Source organism: Mustela erminea, chromosome 12, assembly GCF_009829155.1.
Source record: "Mustela erminea isolate mMusErm1 chromosome 12, mMusErm1.Pri, whole genome shotgun sequence".
NCBI classification, from domain to species: Eukaryota; Metazoa; Chordata; class Mammalia; order Carnivora; family Mustelidae; genus Mustela; species Mustela erminea.
The window spans coordinates 42,990,749-43,009,688 of NC_045625.1; the positions used below are offsets into that span (position 1 = coordinate 42,990,749).

Below are 18,940 nucleotides of genomic sequence, written 5' to 3' on the forward strand. Positions count from 1 at the left end.
ATACATATTGTTTTATGTATAATTTTTAAAGTTAAAATTTTTTTTATCTAAATGGCTTTGAATTTTACTCTGCTATTCTACCTTTGATTCTTAAATGTTTTATTTTAAGGTACTAGAGAAGGACAGACTCGTCTAATCAGAGATGGGGAGAAAGTTGAAGCCTATCAGTGGAGTGTTAGTGAAGGGAGGTGGCTAAAAATCGGTGATGTTGTTGGCTCATCTGGTGCTAATCAGCAAACATCTGGAAAAGTCTTATATGAAGGGAAAGTATGTCAACTTCTACTTTCTAATAACCATTATCCTAAAGCATTAGACAAACATCTTCTGTTCCCTTTTCCCCATGCTGATAAAATTTTCTTTGGTGTTTGAGATTTAAAAATTCATTTCTATGGAGAAGATTTCCTATTTTCCCTGTCTTGAAATTGACTTTTTAAAAAGCTCTTTCCATGTAGGGAAGCTGCATTTGATTGATTAGCCAGTGTTTGTCTTTGGGTGATTACCATGAGTAAACTGTTCCCTACCATTTTGAATTAGGAGCTTGTGTGCCACCTTTCACCTAATGCTTTGTGCCTCGCTAAATTTAACTTGACAAGATATGAAGGACCCTGCGGGGCAGTGCTTTTAATGCCAGCATGTTTTGTGCCTGGAGCACGATAATACTTTTGGCCTTCCAATCAACCAATTAGAAACCCTCCTTTGGCCTTAGAGTTAATGTGTAGTTGTAATATGTCCCCTGCCCCACCCCTACTGAAATGCTAATCTTGTAGCACGTTGCGTTCTGGCGAAGGTGTGTTATAATAATTATTTTTAAAAGGATATATAATGTCTGTGATATATATGTCTTAAGTGAACAGATATGTTAGTAATCATTTATCTCCTTTTTGTATTCCTGTTGAAGGAATTTGATTATGTTTTCTCAATTGATGTCAATGAAGGTGGACCATCATATAAACTTCCATATAACGTCAGTGATGATCCCTGGTTAACTGCATACAACTTCTTACAGAAGAATGATTTGAATCCCATGTTTTTGGATCAAGTGGCTAAATTTATTATTGATAACACAAAAGGTCAAATGTTAGGACTTGGGAATACCAGTTTTTCAGATCCTTTTACAGGTAAGTTAGGAAAGTTCTGTACGTTCATAAATGTTGGTTGATTTTTTTTTTTTTCATTTCTCTTTTGATGTGTTTAAACATCCATTATGATTACCTGTTTAAATAAAAAACCAAGATCCAAGATCTGTAGCAGGTTTTTACTTTAAATTCATATTTTTAAACCTCAAATTATATAGTAATTCTATATTTATAGAAACAATTGTATGTTCCTTTTTTTTTTTAGATTTTATTTATATATTTGACAGAGAGATCACAAGTAGGCAGAGAGGCAGGCAGAGAAAGGGGGAAGCAGGCTCCCCGCTGAGCAGAGAGCTCGATGTGGGGCTCAATCCCAGGACCCTGAGATCATGACCTGAGCTGAAGGCAGAGGCTTAACCCACTGAGCCACCCAGACGCCCCATGTTGTTCCTTTTCAAGATTTTGTTTATTCATTTATTTTAGAGACAGAGACCATGCAGATGAGGTGGAGGTGGGTGATGGAGGGGCAAAAAGAGACGAAGAGAATCTTTTTTTTTCCTGAGAGGAAGAGAATCTCAAGCAGACTCCATGCTGAGCACGGAGCCAGACATGGGGCTTAGTCTCATAACCCTGAGATCATGTCCCAAGCGGAAATCAAGAGTTGAACGCATAACTGACTGAACCACCCAGGCATCACTTTTCCCTTTCAAAAATACAGCCACACTGTAAACTAAATAAAACTATGAAAATTTAATTTAGTCATATGAAATGAAAAGAAACTCAGATGTTCCTTTATATAGTTACTCCTTTTAAAAATACATGTTTTGGTGAATTTTAGTAAGTAAATTCTTTTCACATGAGGCTAAATTGGTTAGTTGGGCATCAAATCTAGGATTGAACTATGGGCAGTTTTAGTTTTCATGGGATTTATGTTCCACATAATGACTTCTAAGTCAGTTTATAATATAGTGTACAGTGTCTAAAATATTATAAATGGGGACCTGAGGGGAGGCAGGGAAGGGCAAGAAGAACAAATGTTGTAAATGGCATTAGGCTCTTATACCAGTCTGTAGATTATAATCCTAGTGGTATTAGTCTGAGTCTTTTTTCCCAGGAAATGGATTATAACACTCCTTTTTCTAAAGAAAAAGGACCCTGAGTTTTGGGTCCTGGGAACTGAGGCTATGGTACAGAAGGAAATAAAATGCTTCCTTTTTTCTTAGGTACAGGGCCAGCTCTCAGTAAAATTCTGAAATTAGTACTTTATTGTTAGTATTTTCCAGTTGTCATTTCTATGTGCTAGTGCTCCTCCTTGTTTTACAAGGCTTCCGTATCCCTTCCTGTCTTCTTCCCTCACTGATACGTCACACTCCTAAGTTATCTCTTCTTTCTCTATTTCAAAATTCCATTGCCCATTCACCTAATAAAGGTAATGTCACCTGCATGTTGACTTAAACAGAATTATCAGACTGACTCACTACTGAATATAAATGATGTAACCCCTCCTAATAGTTGCACTTGACCAAAAAAAAAAAAAAAATGTTTATGGGGCCTGGGTGGTTCAGTGGGTGAAGCCTCTACCTTCGGCTCAGGTCATGATCTCAGGGTCCTGGGATCGAGCCCCACATGGGAATCCCTGCTGAGCAGGGAGCCTGCTCCCCTGCCAACCCCCGGCGCCTGCCTCACTGCCTACTTGTGTTCTCTGTCTGACAAATAAAATCTTAAAAAAAAAAAAAAACTGTGTTTATTATCTGGGTATTCCATTGGTGGAATTTCAGGCTACAGCACAAAAGAGTGAACACATGATTATAGTCTTGTGTCAGCTATTTTATGGAGTGGAAGACGGATACTAGAGCAGCTGGCTCCGTCTGGAAATCTTAACTCTGGCTTTCTTTGGTCTTCTGAATCTCTAACTTTATAAGCATCCTTTTATATATATCTTTTACATATATATCTTTTGCATCCTTTTATGTATATCTTCTGCATCCTTTTATATATATCTTTCCTATTGTAGACACCTCTGATTATTTCCCCAGAGGTGCTAACAAAACATGTAGTCACACACACTGCACATTTGTGTAAGTATAAACGGAAATCTCTTCCCTTTGTGGCACTCATCGCCTTCGTGTAATTCTCTTCTCCAGTGGGTTGTAAGCTTCAATGGATACAAGCAATCTTGTTCCCTGCTGGATCCCCAGCACTATTTGACACATGAGTTAATGAACTCAGGGGTTCTCTAAAAGATTAACATTTGATGCCTGTGGTTTTGATAGCAACAGCAGGAATTCTAGTGAATTTGTATAGGAACAGGAACTGATTATATGTGTATATTATCTAGGTCAGAGACCACCTGTGACTTCTCCTTTTAAATTTGAATTTTTAGTTATTTTAATATTTAAGGGCAGTGGTTAACACCTATTAAAGTAATAAAGTTAAGAAACCAAACTTGGGGAATCACTGAAATTTTAGTTTCTAAGTAGTCTTTCCTACTATAAGAACTGCTGACTGATTTCTGTTACTATATCATGTGACAGCTTTGCTCTTCGATTTTTCCTCCAAGCTTAGTCTTTTAATGTAAGCATTGTGCGATTTATGAAATTCAAAATTTTGGCATACTTCAGCTTTTCCTTTGTTTGCATGCATAGGTGGTGGTCGGTATGTTCCAGGGTCTTCGTCAGGATCTTCTAACACACTGCCTGCGGCAGATCCTTTTACAGGTGGGACGTGGTTTTGATAAATGTATCTTTCTTCATTTAATGTATAGCATTTTGCATTATATGGATTTACATTTTGGAGACCTTATCTAATAATAATTCCCTTATCTATATTCCAATTTTGATGGATCTCCTTTTCTTTAATTTCTAATTTTGCTTTTTCCTGGAGTATTTTGTAGTTTTTCTCATGACTTTTAAATAGCGTATTATTAGAACTCATCGTTTTCTCCAGTGGTCCTTCTTGCAAGGAGAGCAAGAGTCATGAAGGGCATAATTTTCAGAGTCAGATAGACCTTGGTTCAAAATCTGGCTCTACCACTTACTTGCTATGAGAAGTTGGCAAGTTGCTTAACCTTTCTGAGCCTATTTTTTTTATCTGTGAAATTAGATAATAGGGGAACCCACCAACCAAGACACAGCATGAGTGGTATTACTGGCGAGATTCTACTGATCACAAGCAAAGAAGGAGCCATGTGAGTCCCTGATAACTGGATGAAGCCGTGCAGTCAAGAAGTCTGTTCAGGCATATTGTGCCTTAACATGGAAGAACACAGTCCACCCAGGATTATTTCTTCTAGTCTGTGTTATTAATGGCCTTCATGAAGCCCTGGAAGTGTTGGTGTATTACTTCACAATGACTTTATTTACCAAGGTATGCATGCCTCGGCATCAACACTACTGGGAAAAAATTGCCAAGCTGGGACTTGAATGCAGCTGAAGAAGTCTCTGTTTTCAGAGTAGTTTTTGTCATATTTTATGATGCTGTTGTTGGATCATCAGCCAGAGTTCCTCGACAACATACCCAGTTTGGGAAGAGATTCTTGGCACTTAGAGTATCCACTGGCCTTGCCAACATAGATTTCTGTCTAAACCATAAATTGGACCAACATACAACCTTCGGTCACTACCATGAAGTTGTGAATCGCTCTCAGTGAGCTTCTTCTCTCCTGTGAATGAATTGGTGGCCCAGATGCCCTTAGCTGCACCCTCTGCATTGGTAACCAGTATGCTATAGTCACCGTCTATCAAGATCAAGCTAAATGTTGTGATGGCACCGTGGCTATTAAGGAAACCGTTGATGACATAATGCAATTCAAAAAGATATTAAGGATCTGAAGAGTAGATAAGGTGATGACTTATTCAAGACATAGTGATGCCCTGAAACTTAGAACAACTTAGTTCTCAGACCTCATTAGCAGCTTTTTCTTGGAACAGAAAGAAGCTTCAAGCAATAGCAACCAAATCAAGAGAACTCCTGAGGCCATCATCACTGGAGCATGTCTCACTATTGCACAATGTCAGTAACTCAGAAGATTCAGTGATTATGGAGATATGCAAGATAGCATACTAAACATCCAAGAGAATTGAGGAGTTACTAGGATAACTGAACTACACTATTATAAAAAATAGATAATAGTACCTACCATATTGAGATGTTATGAAAATTAAATGGTACAGTACATGTGAAGTTTTTAGCAAAATGCCCAGACTATATTTAAGCCTTCAGTATTTTTAGTATATATTCCCCCAATTTTACTAGTTGCACTGGGACAAAGAGTTTTTCCCATTCAGATTATAGTTTAAGGTCAGTCTTTTTTTTTTTTTTTTTTAAGATTTTATTTATTTATTTGACAGAAAGAGAGATCACAAGTAGACAGAGAGATAGATTACAAGTAGGTAGAGAGAGAGATCACAAGTAGGCGGGTGTGGTGAGCAGAGAGTCTGATGCTGAGCTCGATCCCAGGACCCTGAGACCATGATCTGAGCCAAAGACAGAGGCTTAACCTACTGAGCCACCCAGGAGCTCCAAGGTCAATCTTAATTCTCTTTTCTCTTTCTTATATATGTGCTTCTCAAACTTCCAATGTCAGTTAGAATCACCTGGGTTGCTTGTTTAACTCATCATTAAAGTCCTTCCCACAGAGATAATTCTGATGCACTAGGTTGGTGAGGAGATAAAAATTACTCCTGCCCTGATCTCTCACCCATGGATGTTGATTAAATGTTCTTTGTTATTTGGTTTGCCATTAGTAATTTTAAAAGTACCTTATACGTTTTTAAAGTGAATCCAATTCAGAGAACCAATAGGCTGTTACGGGTGGGCTCTAGGAATCCGCACATTGAACAGGTGACTCTCACATGGTTGAAGAACTACATTTAGAAAAGTGTAGAATCATACTTTGCCTCATAATTAATGCCTTGGACAAGTTCTTCAGCTTTCTTCTAAAATACTGTTAATAATAATGGTATCTAATTGATATTTAAATGAGTATATAAATATAAGATGCTTAGCATGAGGGGCACCTGGGTGGAACAATCAGTTAAATAACCAGTTCTTGGTTTTTAGCTCAGGTGGAGCTCTCTAGGTCAGGAGATCAAGCCCTGCCTCAGGCTCCATTCTGCTTGGTTTTCACTCTCCCTCTCTCTCTGCCCTTCCCCCTGCATATGCCCACATGCACACACTCTCTTTTTCTCTCTCCTAGAAATAATAAATCTTTTTTAAAAAAGATGCTTAGCATGCTACCTAGTATATTAGTAAAAACAAAAAAGCCTCTTATTCTATGTTCTTCATTATTTTAATCTGTTTACATCTGCAGTTTTGGGGTTTTTTTCTTTTGTATTGTTTGCTTCTTCTATATGTGTTACAGCGGTTATACTAACTCCTAGATATTAAATTCAGAGGAGCTGGAAAAGTAGCTCATCTTCTTCCCATGAGGGGCTGATCCAGGACTCTGAACATCTCCTAATCATGCTGATTCTTTCTCTACACTGTTTTTTCATGTTCCTTTCTTTCCATTTTCAATGAGAATCCATAAGTAGGATCCCAAATATGAGACAGTGCTATTATCATAGCATCCCTAAATCTTATCTAGTCTCTTTTTTGCTTATGTATTAGCTAATCCTATTTCAGTAGAATAATGTTCACATTTTTTTATTGTTTTTAATTTTTTAAGGTTTTCTTTTTATGTAATCTCTGTACCCAGTGTGGGACTTGAACTTAGAACTCTAAGATCAAGACTCTAATGCCAGCCAGGCATCCCATGTTTACATTTCATTATGGAAACCTTTTAATTTCTTCTGTCCAATCCACTGATGCTTTTTTAATTCATTACTATCTATAATTACAATGTTTAAGTCATCTAATGTTTTATTTTGTAATTTGAGAATTACTTTTAAGACTAACATTTATCACCAACTATATGCCAGGTACTATTCTAAACAAATTCATAGCCCATTTATTATGTGTATAAATTCATTCTGAACTGTGACTCATATTGAAAATAAGTTACTCTGTGTAGAGAGGAACCTTTTGAACTTTAATTTGCAGTTACCTTTGCTTACTAGATGTATCACTGCATTTCAGGTGGTGGTCGTTATGTGCCAGGGTCTGCCAATATGGGAACTACCATGGCTGGAGTTGATCCATTTACAGGTACACACTTGTCTACTTTTCAATTATTTTTCTTCTTTGTCTTCTTTTTTTCTTTTTTAGATTTTTAAAATTTATTTTATTTAATGAAAGATTGAGAAATCTGGTATCTTTTTCTTGCTAGAGAACTTTTCATATAGTAGATCAAGACCAAATTTCTTGACTTGGCTTTTAGAGTATTCTCAGAATTGTGTCATACTGCACATTAGACTCATGTAGGAAGCTTAAAAAAACCTCATCTCCAGAGATGCTCACTGAGTCCATTGCTGCCCTGGTTTGGGGCCTTGGAAAGTGTAGTTTTCATAATCTTCCAGTGTGATTCTAATGTGTAGCCAGGATTAAAATCTGCTTTTCTGTCATAGGTCTGGTCTTCTCACCACCCTTACAAAACCTGAGGGTTGGTTTTTTTTGTTTTTGTTTTGCGTCTCTCCTTTGTTCATTCTTAATGTATTGAGAATGTTATTCAGGGGCGCCTGGGTGGTGCAGTTGGTTAAGTATCTGTGTTAGGCTCAGGTCATGATCCCAGGGTCCTGGGATTGAGTCCTCAGGCTTCTTGCTCTGCCAGGAGCCTGCTTCTCCCTCAGCCTGCCACTCTCCCTGCTTGTGCTTCCTCTCTCTCTTTCTCTCTGTCAAAATAAATAAATAAAATATTTAACTGTGCTCCATGTTCTGTTTAAGAGGACCCAGAAAAAAATTTGCTGTTGTGATTTAGGCCTGTGCTATCTGGTCTTCTCCTGAGCAATTAACTTTTCTTTTTTATTCTTAGTATCTTGCCTAGAGTCTGACACATCTTACTTGTTCATCATGGTTGAATATAGGCAGACATGCTTCCCTCTTTTTGACTGTTAATAAAATGCAGGACTAAATTTGTGGTTCACTTCTTGAAAGTTTGACACCTATCCTGTCTTGTGTTTTCCCTACTTAGTATTTTCCACAAGAGACTAATATATGTGGAACGTAATATGTTCTTGACTATCATAAAATATAGACTTGCAAACCAGCCCTCTAAGAACCAACTTGGTATGTGGTGATTTTTGTAAGCTCTTTTTTCATTGCCAAACTAACCTGAGTGGTGGTATTGAAGTATAACATAATGATTAAGATTGAGGACTCTGGAGTGAGAATGCTTAGATTCAAATCTCTGTTCCACTAATTTTTACCTATTTTGCCTTGAGCCAGTTATTCTGTTCCTGTGCCTCTGTTTTTCCCATTTGTAAAGTTGAAGTAATATCTACCTCATGGAGTTGTTAAGAGTTTAGTAAAATTACAAAATGTATATAAAGCACTTTATACAAATAAATGTTTAGTAATTGTTAGATGTAGCTGTTATATTAGAAAAGAGTATGAAGTTAACCGTGCTTGCTGCCATTTTTCAGAAGTTAGAGTTTTTAATAGTTGAGTACATATGCTGGACTTTATATACGTTCGTCCACCTATTGTCATCTCTTACTTGGACAGATGAAGTAATGTCCTCCAGATTGCTCTCTACATGAGCCTGTGCAGCCAGTGATCATTTTACAGTCAAACTTCGTTTATACTCTCATTGATTGAAACCCTTTAATGGTTTCCCATTGAATATTTTTTCTTGGCCTCCTCTCTGCCTTTTTTCTACCCAGGCATACTGGCCTGTGTCAGGTTCTTGAGTATCCCATGCTATTTTCTCAGGAGTTTGGTAGATGCTGTGCTGTTTTAGAATACTTGAGCCATTTGCTTTGTTATTTAGACCACAAATTATTGGCTTCTTTCTCTGTTTTCTTTTTTTAATTTAATTTTGGAATATAGTATTTATTAAATGATATTTCCTGGGCATTCACATATGCCCTCTGCTGGATCACGTACGCTATCATAAGCTCTCATTGCACTCTGTACTTTTCCTTCTTGTTTTATCTCATTGTTTGGACGGTATTTGATTTGCATTCTCCTTACCACAATGAGACTCTAATGACTAGGACTTCAGGCAATGTCTTAGCTCGTCTTTGATCACACCGATAAATATTTTATGCTTTTTAAGCAATTAAAATTAATTTTGTGTATTTATCTCATAACTTAATCTTTACCTATCTTATTCCTATTTCTGATATATTCAGAAAATTTAAATGTTTAATACATATTTTTGCAAAATATCTTAATTTTTGCATTGGGACAAAAATATGATTTGGAATGCAGATAAAATAAAAATTAGGTTTAAATTATGCTTTAATTGACTTTAGTCACTAAGTATTGTACTAAATTTTCATCCTGGGCCAGTTGTTTGTCAGACACTGCATTTTGGTCACTATAATAGGAACTTAGGAAGTAAAAATGCATAAAAGACTAGGACACTTCCCCTTTAGGAACCTACATCTTGGGGAGATTTATTAAAATGATCATATGGTCTTAGTCTTTCTGTGACTGTCTGACTTCACATAGCATGATGTTCTCTAGCTCCATCCGTGCCATTGGAAATGGCAGGATTTCATTCTTTTATCTATGGCTGACTAATATTCCTTTATATATATATACCACATGTTCCATATGATTTCACTCATAATGTGGAATTTAAGAAATTCCACAAATGAGCAAAGAAGAAAAAGAGAGTCAAAGCAAGAAATAGACTCTTAACCATAGAGAACAAACTGATGGTTACCAGAGGGGAGGCAGGTGTGGGTATGGGATAAACAGGTGATGGGGATTAAGGAATGTACTCATGATGAGCACCAGGTGATACATGGAAGTGATGGATCACTGTATTGTACACCTGAAACCAATATTACACTTTATGTTAACTAACTGGAATTTGAATAAAAACTTATAAAAATAAGTAAATGATGGAGAAAATGACAATACCTGCTATCTCATTTGGAATAAGCAGTAAAAGTCATAAGAAGAAAGAGATCAATATGCCTTAAGATGGGAATGGAAGGTTTCATAATTGTGTATTCTTTGATCTTTTAAAACTGTTATTTAGATTGAATCTTAGAAGTATGAGGGATGTAGAGAATATGAAATGGAAAGGCTTTTGTTTTACATTTAAGCTCCCAGTCCAAAAACTAAAATTTATTATATCAACAAATATAATCCATTTGTAAAATCTTGTGATTTTCTTTTATTGCATGCACTGAGTAGTTACATATCTCAATAATTGTGAAAACAAAGTCCTGCAATTAGAAGAATCTCAGTTTTGTCTGGTCCTTATGATTTTAATCATCTTCTGTTCTGTAAATAGGGAATAGTGCCTACCGGTCAGCTGCATCTAGAACAGTGAATATTTATTTCCCTAAAAAAGAGGCTCTCACTTTTGACCAGGCAAACCCTACACAAATATTAGGTAAGTGCATTTTAATTAAATAGTTTTCTCACATATCCATAGACTCTTTGCAGTGCACTCAAGACTGTTTCTCCTCCTCACATGAGCTAGGAACTGGGTGCTTACATGATAGAGACTTCTGTTGTGGGATTACAAAACTGCGTCGACTGCAAATACACAGTCTGATAATGGACCCTTAATACTTGCAAGAAGCCTTATACAAATATAAGGTAAATGCTTTATGATGATTTTAATGAAAAAAAAAAAAACTGAAAGGGAAAAATATAAATCCCATTCCCTGAGATCTTAATGTTTTCAGGAAAAAAAAATAATGAAGACAAATAAGTAAAGCGTTTGAACAATAAAAATTTTCTCTTAAAAAAATTAGTTGCCCTTAGAAATAATAATAAAAGGCTGTTCAAATTGTCCATTAAAATGAAACTGCTCAGTTAACTTTAAAATGCTTTTTCTGTTAACTTGTTTCTCTCAAAACAAAATGGCAGGTGCTTTTTGGACTGACAGTACTAGCTCTGTTTGCCACTACTACTTCATGAGAATTGAGATAAGATAACATATACATCTCAATATAAAATAGGGGGGTTTTGGTCAGAATGAACCTTTATACTGTCTTTATAAAAATCATTCATAAGGGGTTCCTGGGTGGCTCAGTCCATTAAGCTTCTGACTCTTGATTTTGGCTTAGGCCGTGATCTCGGGGTTAGGAGATTGAGCCTAATGTCGGGCTCCACACTAAGCAAGGAGTTTGCTTGAGGTTCTCTCTCTCCCCTGCCCCTGGTCTCTTACACTCACTCTAAAATAAATAAATAAATCCTTTAAAAAAATTGTTTCATGAAATGTGAATATGGTAACAAAAGACAGTATTTCCATCAAATATGTTTTTAAAGTAATGTAATGTCAAAAGCACATATGGAACTAAGTGAATAAATTAAATATTATAAATAGACATTTAGCTCTTCAGTTAATTCATTAACAATCATAGACGTTGACATAAGTTAGCTAAGAGCCATTATAAATTTTTTCTTTGAGAGGATTGACTTGACTTAGACTTGGGTATAATGACATGATGTTGCTTTGAAAACCAAAAAGTTCCAAGTTTGATCTACTTTAAAACTTACGTAAAGCAGAAAGTTTCATAAGATCCTAGAAAATAAAAGTAAAATAAAAATCATCACAGTAACCTTTCTTTTCTTTACTGTGCTCAACGAATAACGTTCATAGGCCTTATCCTTATTGTATGGTATTTGATAATTGCCCTGAAAAGTTTTACCTTCCCCATGGTATATGGTGGAATACTCTTACTGAAAATTTTGACATTTTTATATTACATTTGGTTAATTATAGTTAGGAGAATTTTAAAAGTTTGGATTTGGGTTCTAGGTAAACTGAAGGAACTTAATGGAACTGCACCTGAAGAGAAAAAGTTAACTGAGGATGACTTGATACTTCTTGAAAAGATACTGTCTCTCATATGTAATAGTTCTTCAGAAAAACCCACAGCCCAGCAACTTCAGATTTTGTGGAAAGCTATTAACTGGCCTGAAGGTATGGAAACAGTCTTTAAAATGTAATTAAAAAGCAGTAAGTATATCTTTTCATTTCTATCAGTATTACTGGTATTTACAGATTGAGTAAAAGTAACCCTGGGTAGTTGTAATTCATAGTCTTGATTTGGTCTCATGCCTTATGAGAATCTGAATGGAACGTAATGAACCCCATCCATGTACCATTTCATCCATTTCAGAGCTTTTCTGGATCCCCTGCAAACCACCCAGGAACGTTTTGTAACCTATTAACCCAGGTTATGAATGTCGGCTATAATTATTTTTTTAACTCACTTAATTCTTTTTAAATTCCAAAAGTGTCCTCTCCCTTATTATTACTTTCTCATGCTATTGATTAGAGAAGAAAAATCATATGTCCTGCTTAATATCCCATATTGTGAATTTGGCAGATCACTTAATGTGTTCCACTGTCTCTATAGTTCCTGCTAGACATAAGTAGATTCTGGTTCAACAGATTTTTTTTAGGTGAATGTCCTTTATAAATGATGTTGCATACTACCTTTATTTTTTTTTTTTTAAAGATTTTATTTATTTATTTGACAGAGAGGGATCACAAGTAGGCAGAGAGGCAGACAGAGAGAGAGGGGGAAGCAGGCTCCCTGCTGAGCAGAGAGCCCGATGTGGGGCTCGATCTCAGGACCCTGAGATCATGACCCGAGCCGAAAGCAGAGGCTTTAACCCGCTGAGCCACCCAGGCACCCCTGCATACTACCTTTATATCACAGGGCACATAATTTCTGGATTCCTTACTTTTAGTATGCTAAGATTATAGAGTGCATTCATTCAGATGGTGTCTGCCCAGTCCTTGGAATGTAAAGCCCTCCACCAACCTGTAAACATCCTATTAGCATTTGTCCACTGGAATTCTGTTAAAAAAAACTTCCCCTCTAGGGACACCTGGGTGGCTCAGTCGGTTAAGTATCTGACTCTTAATTTCAGCTCAGGTCATGATCTTGGGATTGTGAGATAGATCTAGCCCCTGCACTAGCCCCTAATTGGACTCTACAGTAGGTGTGGAGCCTGCTTAAGATTTTTCTTTCTCCTTCCCTGCACCTCCCAACTCACTTCCAGTCATGTGTGCACTTTCTTTCTCTCTTCAAAAAAAAAAAAAGCTTCCCCTCTTCAACTCTTTGGTCTTTTTAAAAGCAAGGTCCCCATCCCATTCATTCCACAAGGATTTAGTGAATACTCAGGATGTATCAGGCTAGATAATAATCCATTTATATTAAATTATCTTTAAAGCATATATGATCTTGTAGCAATAAATCCAGTCTCTATAAATAAGAAAAATTAATTAACAAAAGTTTAGGAATATATGTATTTTGTAATGGTTTTTAACATTTTCTGAAATGGTTGTGCGTTAATGAAATAAGATTTTTAAAACTGAGTAACAGTCATAGAAATTTTCTGGGTTTTTATAAACATTAATGAATTTTTCTTTTTAATAGATATTGTCTTTCCTGCACTTGACATTCTTCGGTTATCAATTAAACATCCCAGTGTGAATGAGAACTTCTGCAATGAAAAGGAAGGGGCTCAGTTCAGCAGTCATCTTATCAGTCTTCTGAACCCCAAAGGAAAGCCAGCAAACCAGCTGCTTGCTCTGAGGACTTTTTGCAACTGTTTTGTTGGCCAGGCAGGACAAAAGCTCATGATGTCCCAGAGGGAATCACTAATGTCTCATGCAATAGAACTGAAATCAGGGAGCAATAAGAACATTCACATTGCTCTGGCTACATTGACCCTGAACTATTCTGTTTGTTTTCATAAAGACCATAACATTGAAGGGAAAGCTCAATGCTTGTCAGTAATTAGCACAGTCTTGGAAGTTGTACAAGACCTAGAAGCCACTTTTAGACTGCTTGTGGCTCTTGGGACACTTATCAGTGATGATTTAAATGCTGTACAGTTAGCCAAGTCTTTAGGTGTTGATTCTCAAATAAAGAAATATGCCTCAGTATCAGAACCAGCTAAAGTAAGTGAATGCTGTAGACTTATCCTAAATTTACTGTAACAATGGAGATGTGGCTGAGATTTTAAATTGATTAGTGTTTTTTCTCACATTTTACATGACTGATTACAGATGATAAAAAAAAAAAAAAGGCTGTGGATTAAGTAAAATTTCAGATCTTGTAAAGTGGGGGTAAGAGGAGACAAAGAAGAAATAAAATTTTTGCACTGATGAACTGTGAGATTTTCCTGTGTGATGTGGGTAAGTTTTCAGGAGTTTAGAAACAAATTAAGAATGAGCTAAAATCAGCAAGAACACAACTGCTACAGTGGCATAATGGCCATACCTTTGCCACATAAGAACTTTTTTATTTATATAATCTGCTTTTACTACTTATATACCCCAAAATGTTACTTGTCCGTGGTTGACTTTTATTTAACTACTGCTGTACTCATTTTTATTGCTGATTCTTTTAACAGCATATATTTCAAGGCCTTATTTTGATAAGTACTTTGGAATTTTCAAAAATTAAGTTTTGTTATAAATTATTCCATATATTGAAAAGATATAAAATAATTTCTTCATTTAAGTTACTTGTAAATAGAAATCATATTTGTTTGATGGCTCATTTGTAGATGAAAGAAAAGCAACTGACTAAGCTGTATTAGGTTGTATATCAATTCAGAAAGATAAGATCCCAAATTAACTCCCAAGTTTATGATCCAATTTCTTTCACCCCTCCCTATTTGAGGTAACTTCATTATTCATTCTAGTTTTGATACTAGTTTATTTTTGGTCATTTCCATTGGTCTCAAAGGGAATTTGGAATTTGGAATTTGAATTTTATCAAGCAACTGTGTAAGCAATAACAATGTTACTGGCAAGTCCAGATCCTATCATGTAAAAGTAGTATTTTTGAGCTCCTAACATGGTCTGGGCACGGGGCTAACCACTTTGATATTTAATTTCCAAAAACCCTTAGATGAAGGATGATGGTGTCTCTGTTTTCAGAAGTAAATATAATGGGAGGAATCATAATGGGAGAAAAAAGTGCATACCATACTACTAGAGAGAGGCATCACAAATTTATCTCTGAACATCCTAGCAATTAACACAAAGGAGAAACCAGCACTTTAATTATGTAATTTAATGTGTTTACGAGAACTTGAGTTTCTTAAGAGAAGCATAACTATTCCTATTTTTTTAAAGTGGGAAAGATCTTTTCACAAAGAGGACTTTGCATAAAATAGTGGCAGCATTCTCAACATGTATGGTATACAAAACCATCAGTTTACTGGCTTAATGATAAATTGCAAAGAACAATTCTTCCCTAATAAGAGAGGAAAGATTTTTGACTATTGTATTGATTCAAGGAAAAACTTGGAATATCAAAAAAGAATGGGCAAAATAGAGGGAATGTGTATTTTGCTGAGTATTAAATTGCAACTCTGTGATGTGTACTCAGACTTTAAAAATTCTCTTGGCTGGCTCCATTAGGAACCTTTGCTTTACTTTTTGTTGAATTGGGATTTAGATGGTTAAGTCAAAATTAAGTGGAAAAGTTAAGAGTTTAACCCAGGTCAGCCTGGTTCCATTGCAATATACTGCTTTCTTGTGAACATGTCCATTCTAGCATGCAGTCTTAAGTACAGACAATTTATCTACATATTTTGAAATACTAGGTAGGACCTTTGAATGATGGGAGGACATTAAGAACATGAGTTCATTCTTCAAATTGTAAGGCATGGCAAATTGTTAACACTGTTTGCTTCTTATAGTATACAAGTCTTTACAACAACTTTATAATATCAGTATTTCATGTTTATTAAAAAAATTATAAAATACAATTTATCTAAAGAAAAAAGATAATCCCACTTGAGAAATAAGTGTTATATGATGGTTTTGTGATATTTTAAAGCCTTTTTCAGTTTTTTTTCCCATGGTTCCCTTAATATTTTTTTGTGAATATAAAAACATATATTCATAAAATAAAACACATCAAATAAAAATTACCTGTAATCCCACCACCCAGAGAGAACCATTCTTAATGTCTTGTGGCATATTAGTAGGTATGTAAACATGCTTTTTTTAAAGACTGTGTGATACACATTGTTCAATAACCTGATTTTTTAAACTTGACATACAGTATGCATATCTCCACCTTAATAAATACAGTACATTATATGGATATATCCATTTCCTATTATCCAATATTGTTTTAAATTTCCAGCCATCAAGCAGACTCAAACAAATATCCTAAGTGTCTTACTAGTTCCTTGGGCTACATTTTACACATGGAATTGGTGGGCCAAATGAATACACATTCTTTAGACTTGATACACACTGTCAAGTCCCCTACAGTGGTAAAAGTATTGGAGTTAATGTCCATATTGCATTTGAAAGACAGTTGCCTGCAAAAGACATACTATTGTCTTGATTTCAGAACTATTATCCTCCATCCGGCATCACATTTTTTAAATGACCATGCTTCTGTTGTGATCCCCCCACTCCCCTGCTCTAATTTTGCTACTGCCAGCCCATGGGAGTTGCAGTTTATGACTAAATAGCAATGCAGTGATATTTTAACCTACCTCATGTTCCTTTTAAATGCAGAAGAAGCATAGCTAAAAACAGATTTTTCACAAATTCTGGGGATGAGACTAGGACATAGCTTCCTTAGCAGTTATCACTGTGTATCTATGGTTATTTTGTTAAGAAATGATAAAATGTATAGAGGGTCATTTGTGATGTATCCTACTTCCTAAAGGTCTTGAGATATAAATTACTTGAGATTAAGAAATGTTATTCTGTTTTTTAAGAAGTAATTTTTAAAAATAATTTATAATCTAATTTCTAGTATATTTTTCTGTAGAAAATTATACACAGGGTGTTAGTCTATTTGGGCTGCTACAATGAAAATACCATAGATTGGATGGTTTAAAAACGAACATTTATTCCTCACCATTCTGGAGGCCAGAAAATCCAAAATGAAGGTGCTGGCACATTCACTGTTTGATGAGGGCTGTTACGTGGCAGAAGGAGGAAGCTCTCTGGGGTCTCCCCAGAGAGGATTCCACCCTTATGACTGAATTATCTCCCAAAGGCCCCATTATGTTGGGGGTTACATTTCAAAGTACTGAATTGAGGGGGTGACACATTCTGTCTATAGTACACAGTGCAGTTGTGATTAAAGATAGAATATGAAGATTTTTTCATTTAACATCATCATTCCATGTGGTTTTCTTCAGTTTTTTTAATGAAAATGTTCATATGTACAGAACAGTTCAAAGAGTACAGTGAACCCTCATTGACTTGCCAATTAAGTTCTACAGTTGTTAACATTCTGCCATATTGGCTTTATTTCTACTATTGAAATTGCAGATATCACACTTATCAACTAAATACTTCAATATGTAAATAAATTAAATAAATAAATAAATAAATAAATATGTATCTTCTAAGAATAAGGACATTTGAAAGAATATTCATATAACTATCACTATATTTAAGAGAATCAGTAATTTCATAATAACTAATACCTAGTCCATCTCAAATTTCCTTATTTTCTCATAATACCTTTTATCACTTTTTTAAAAGGATCTAATATGAATAATCAGATTTATGTATTGTATCTGTTTGGTTACATGTCTCTTTGGTCTCAACCTAGAACAGTTTCTCCATTTTTATTTTCAATATCATTGAAGTGTCCAGGCATTCCAGAATGCAAGGTACCCCAATTTTATATTTGTAAAGCATTTCTGTAACTTTTCTGTATTAATTACCCCAAAAGTAAAGTGGCTTAGAACAACACACATATACTATCTGAAGTAGTCTGGGAGTGAAGAGTCCTGCCCCAGCTCAGCAGGATCCTCTGTTTCTTCGTTCACATGAGGCTACTATGAATGGTATCAGCCAGGGCTGAGGGCTGGCTCATTTGAGAGCTTGACTTGGGAAGGATGCATTTTCGAGCTCACTTACATGGTTAGTGTTCAGTTCTTTTCTAGTTGTTAGATTAAGGACTTAGTATCCTAGTTGGCTATTGGCTGGAGGTGGCCCTCAGTTTTTTTGTTCAGTTCTTTTCTAGTTGTTAGATTAAGGACTTAAAATCCTAGTTGGCTATTGGCTGGAGGTGGCCCTCAGTTTTTTTGTTTTGTTTTGTTTTAAGAATATTTTCCAGGGGCACCTGCATGGCTCAGTCTGCCTTTGGCTCAGGGCATGATCCCAGGGTCCTTGGATCAGGCCTGCATTGGGCTCTCTGCTCGACGGGGAGCCTGCTTCTCCCTTTGCCCCTCCCCCCAACTCCTGCTTGTATTATTTCTCTGAAACACATAAAATATTTTTTTAAAAATTTGAAAAATGTTTTCCCTCATTTATTATTTTATTTTTATTATTTATTTTTTAGAGTGGGGAGGGACAGGAAGAGGGAAAGAGAAAATCTTAAGCAGGCTCCATGCCCAGTGTGGAGCCCTATGTGAGGCTTGATCTCACGACCCTGGGATCATGACTGGAACTTAAAGCAAAAGTCAGACACTTAACTAACTGAGCCACCCAGGCTCCCCTGCCCTCAGTTTTTTGTTTTATCAGCTTTTCATCATGGCAAGTGGTTTCATCAAAGCCAGCAAGGGAGAGTCTGCTAGCAGAACCAAAGTCAGAATTTTTATAGTCTAACCACAAACATGCCACCCCCTTAACATCAAGGTATTCTATTGATTGGAAGTGAATTACTCAAGGAGAGTGGATTACACAGGCTGTGAATATCAGGAAATGATCACTGGGAGCCGCCTTAGAATTTGCCTGCCATACCTATTTCCTATAAACTAAAAGCTAAATCCAAAGATTTGGTTAGATTAAGATTAAAATATTGTCGCAAGAATACTTAATAGGTGTGTGTACTTTTTTT

At 35.9% G+C, this 18,940-nt stretch overlaps 1 protein-coding gene across 4 annotated transcripts in view; it reads left to right on the top strand.

Annotated features, from left to right (window-relative positions):
• Nucleotides 1-14,272, top strand: part of PLAA (phospholipase A2 activating protein) — a 40,365-nt gene extending 26,093 nt beyond the window's left edge. For 2 of the 4 annotated variants that reach the window (XM_032306274.1, XM_032306276.1), the window contains 7 exons: nucleotides 110-267; nucleotides 899-1,118; nucleotides 3,722-3,793; nucleotides 7,155-7,223; nucleotides 10,426-10,527; nucleotides 11,905-12,069; nucleotides 13,538-14,272. In XM_032306274.1, coding sequence (XP_032162165.1) covers nucleotides 110-267; nucleotides 899-1,118; nucleotides 3,722-3,793; nucleotides 7,155-7,223; nucleotides 10,426-10,527; nucleotides 11,905-12,069; nucleotides 13,538-14,103 — 1,352 coding nt within the window. In that variant the 3' untranslated portion in view covers nucleotides 14,104-14,272. Of the gene's footprint in view, nucleotides 1-109; nucleotides 268-898; nucleotides 1,119-3,721; nucleotides 3,794-7,154; nucleotides 7,224-10,425; nucleotides 10,528-10,617; nucleotides 10,737-11,904; nucleotides 12,070-13,537 lie in introns of those variants that run through there. The other 2 variants (XM_032306277.1, XM_032306275.1) reach the window with 2 other exon arrangements.
• The last annotated feature ends 4,668 nt before the right edge of the window (nucleotides 14,273-18,940 follow it).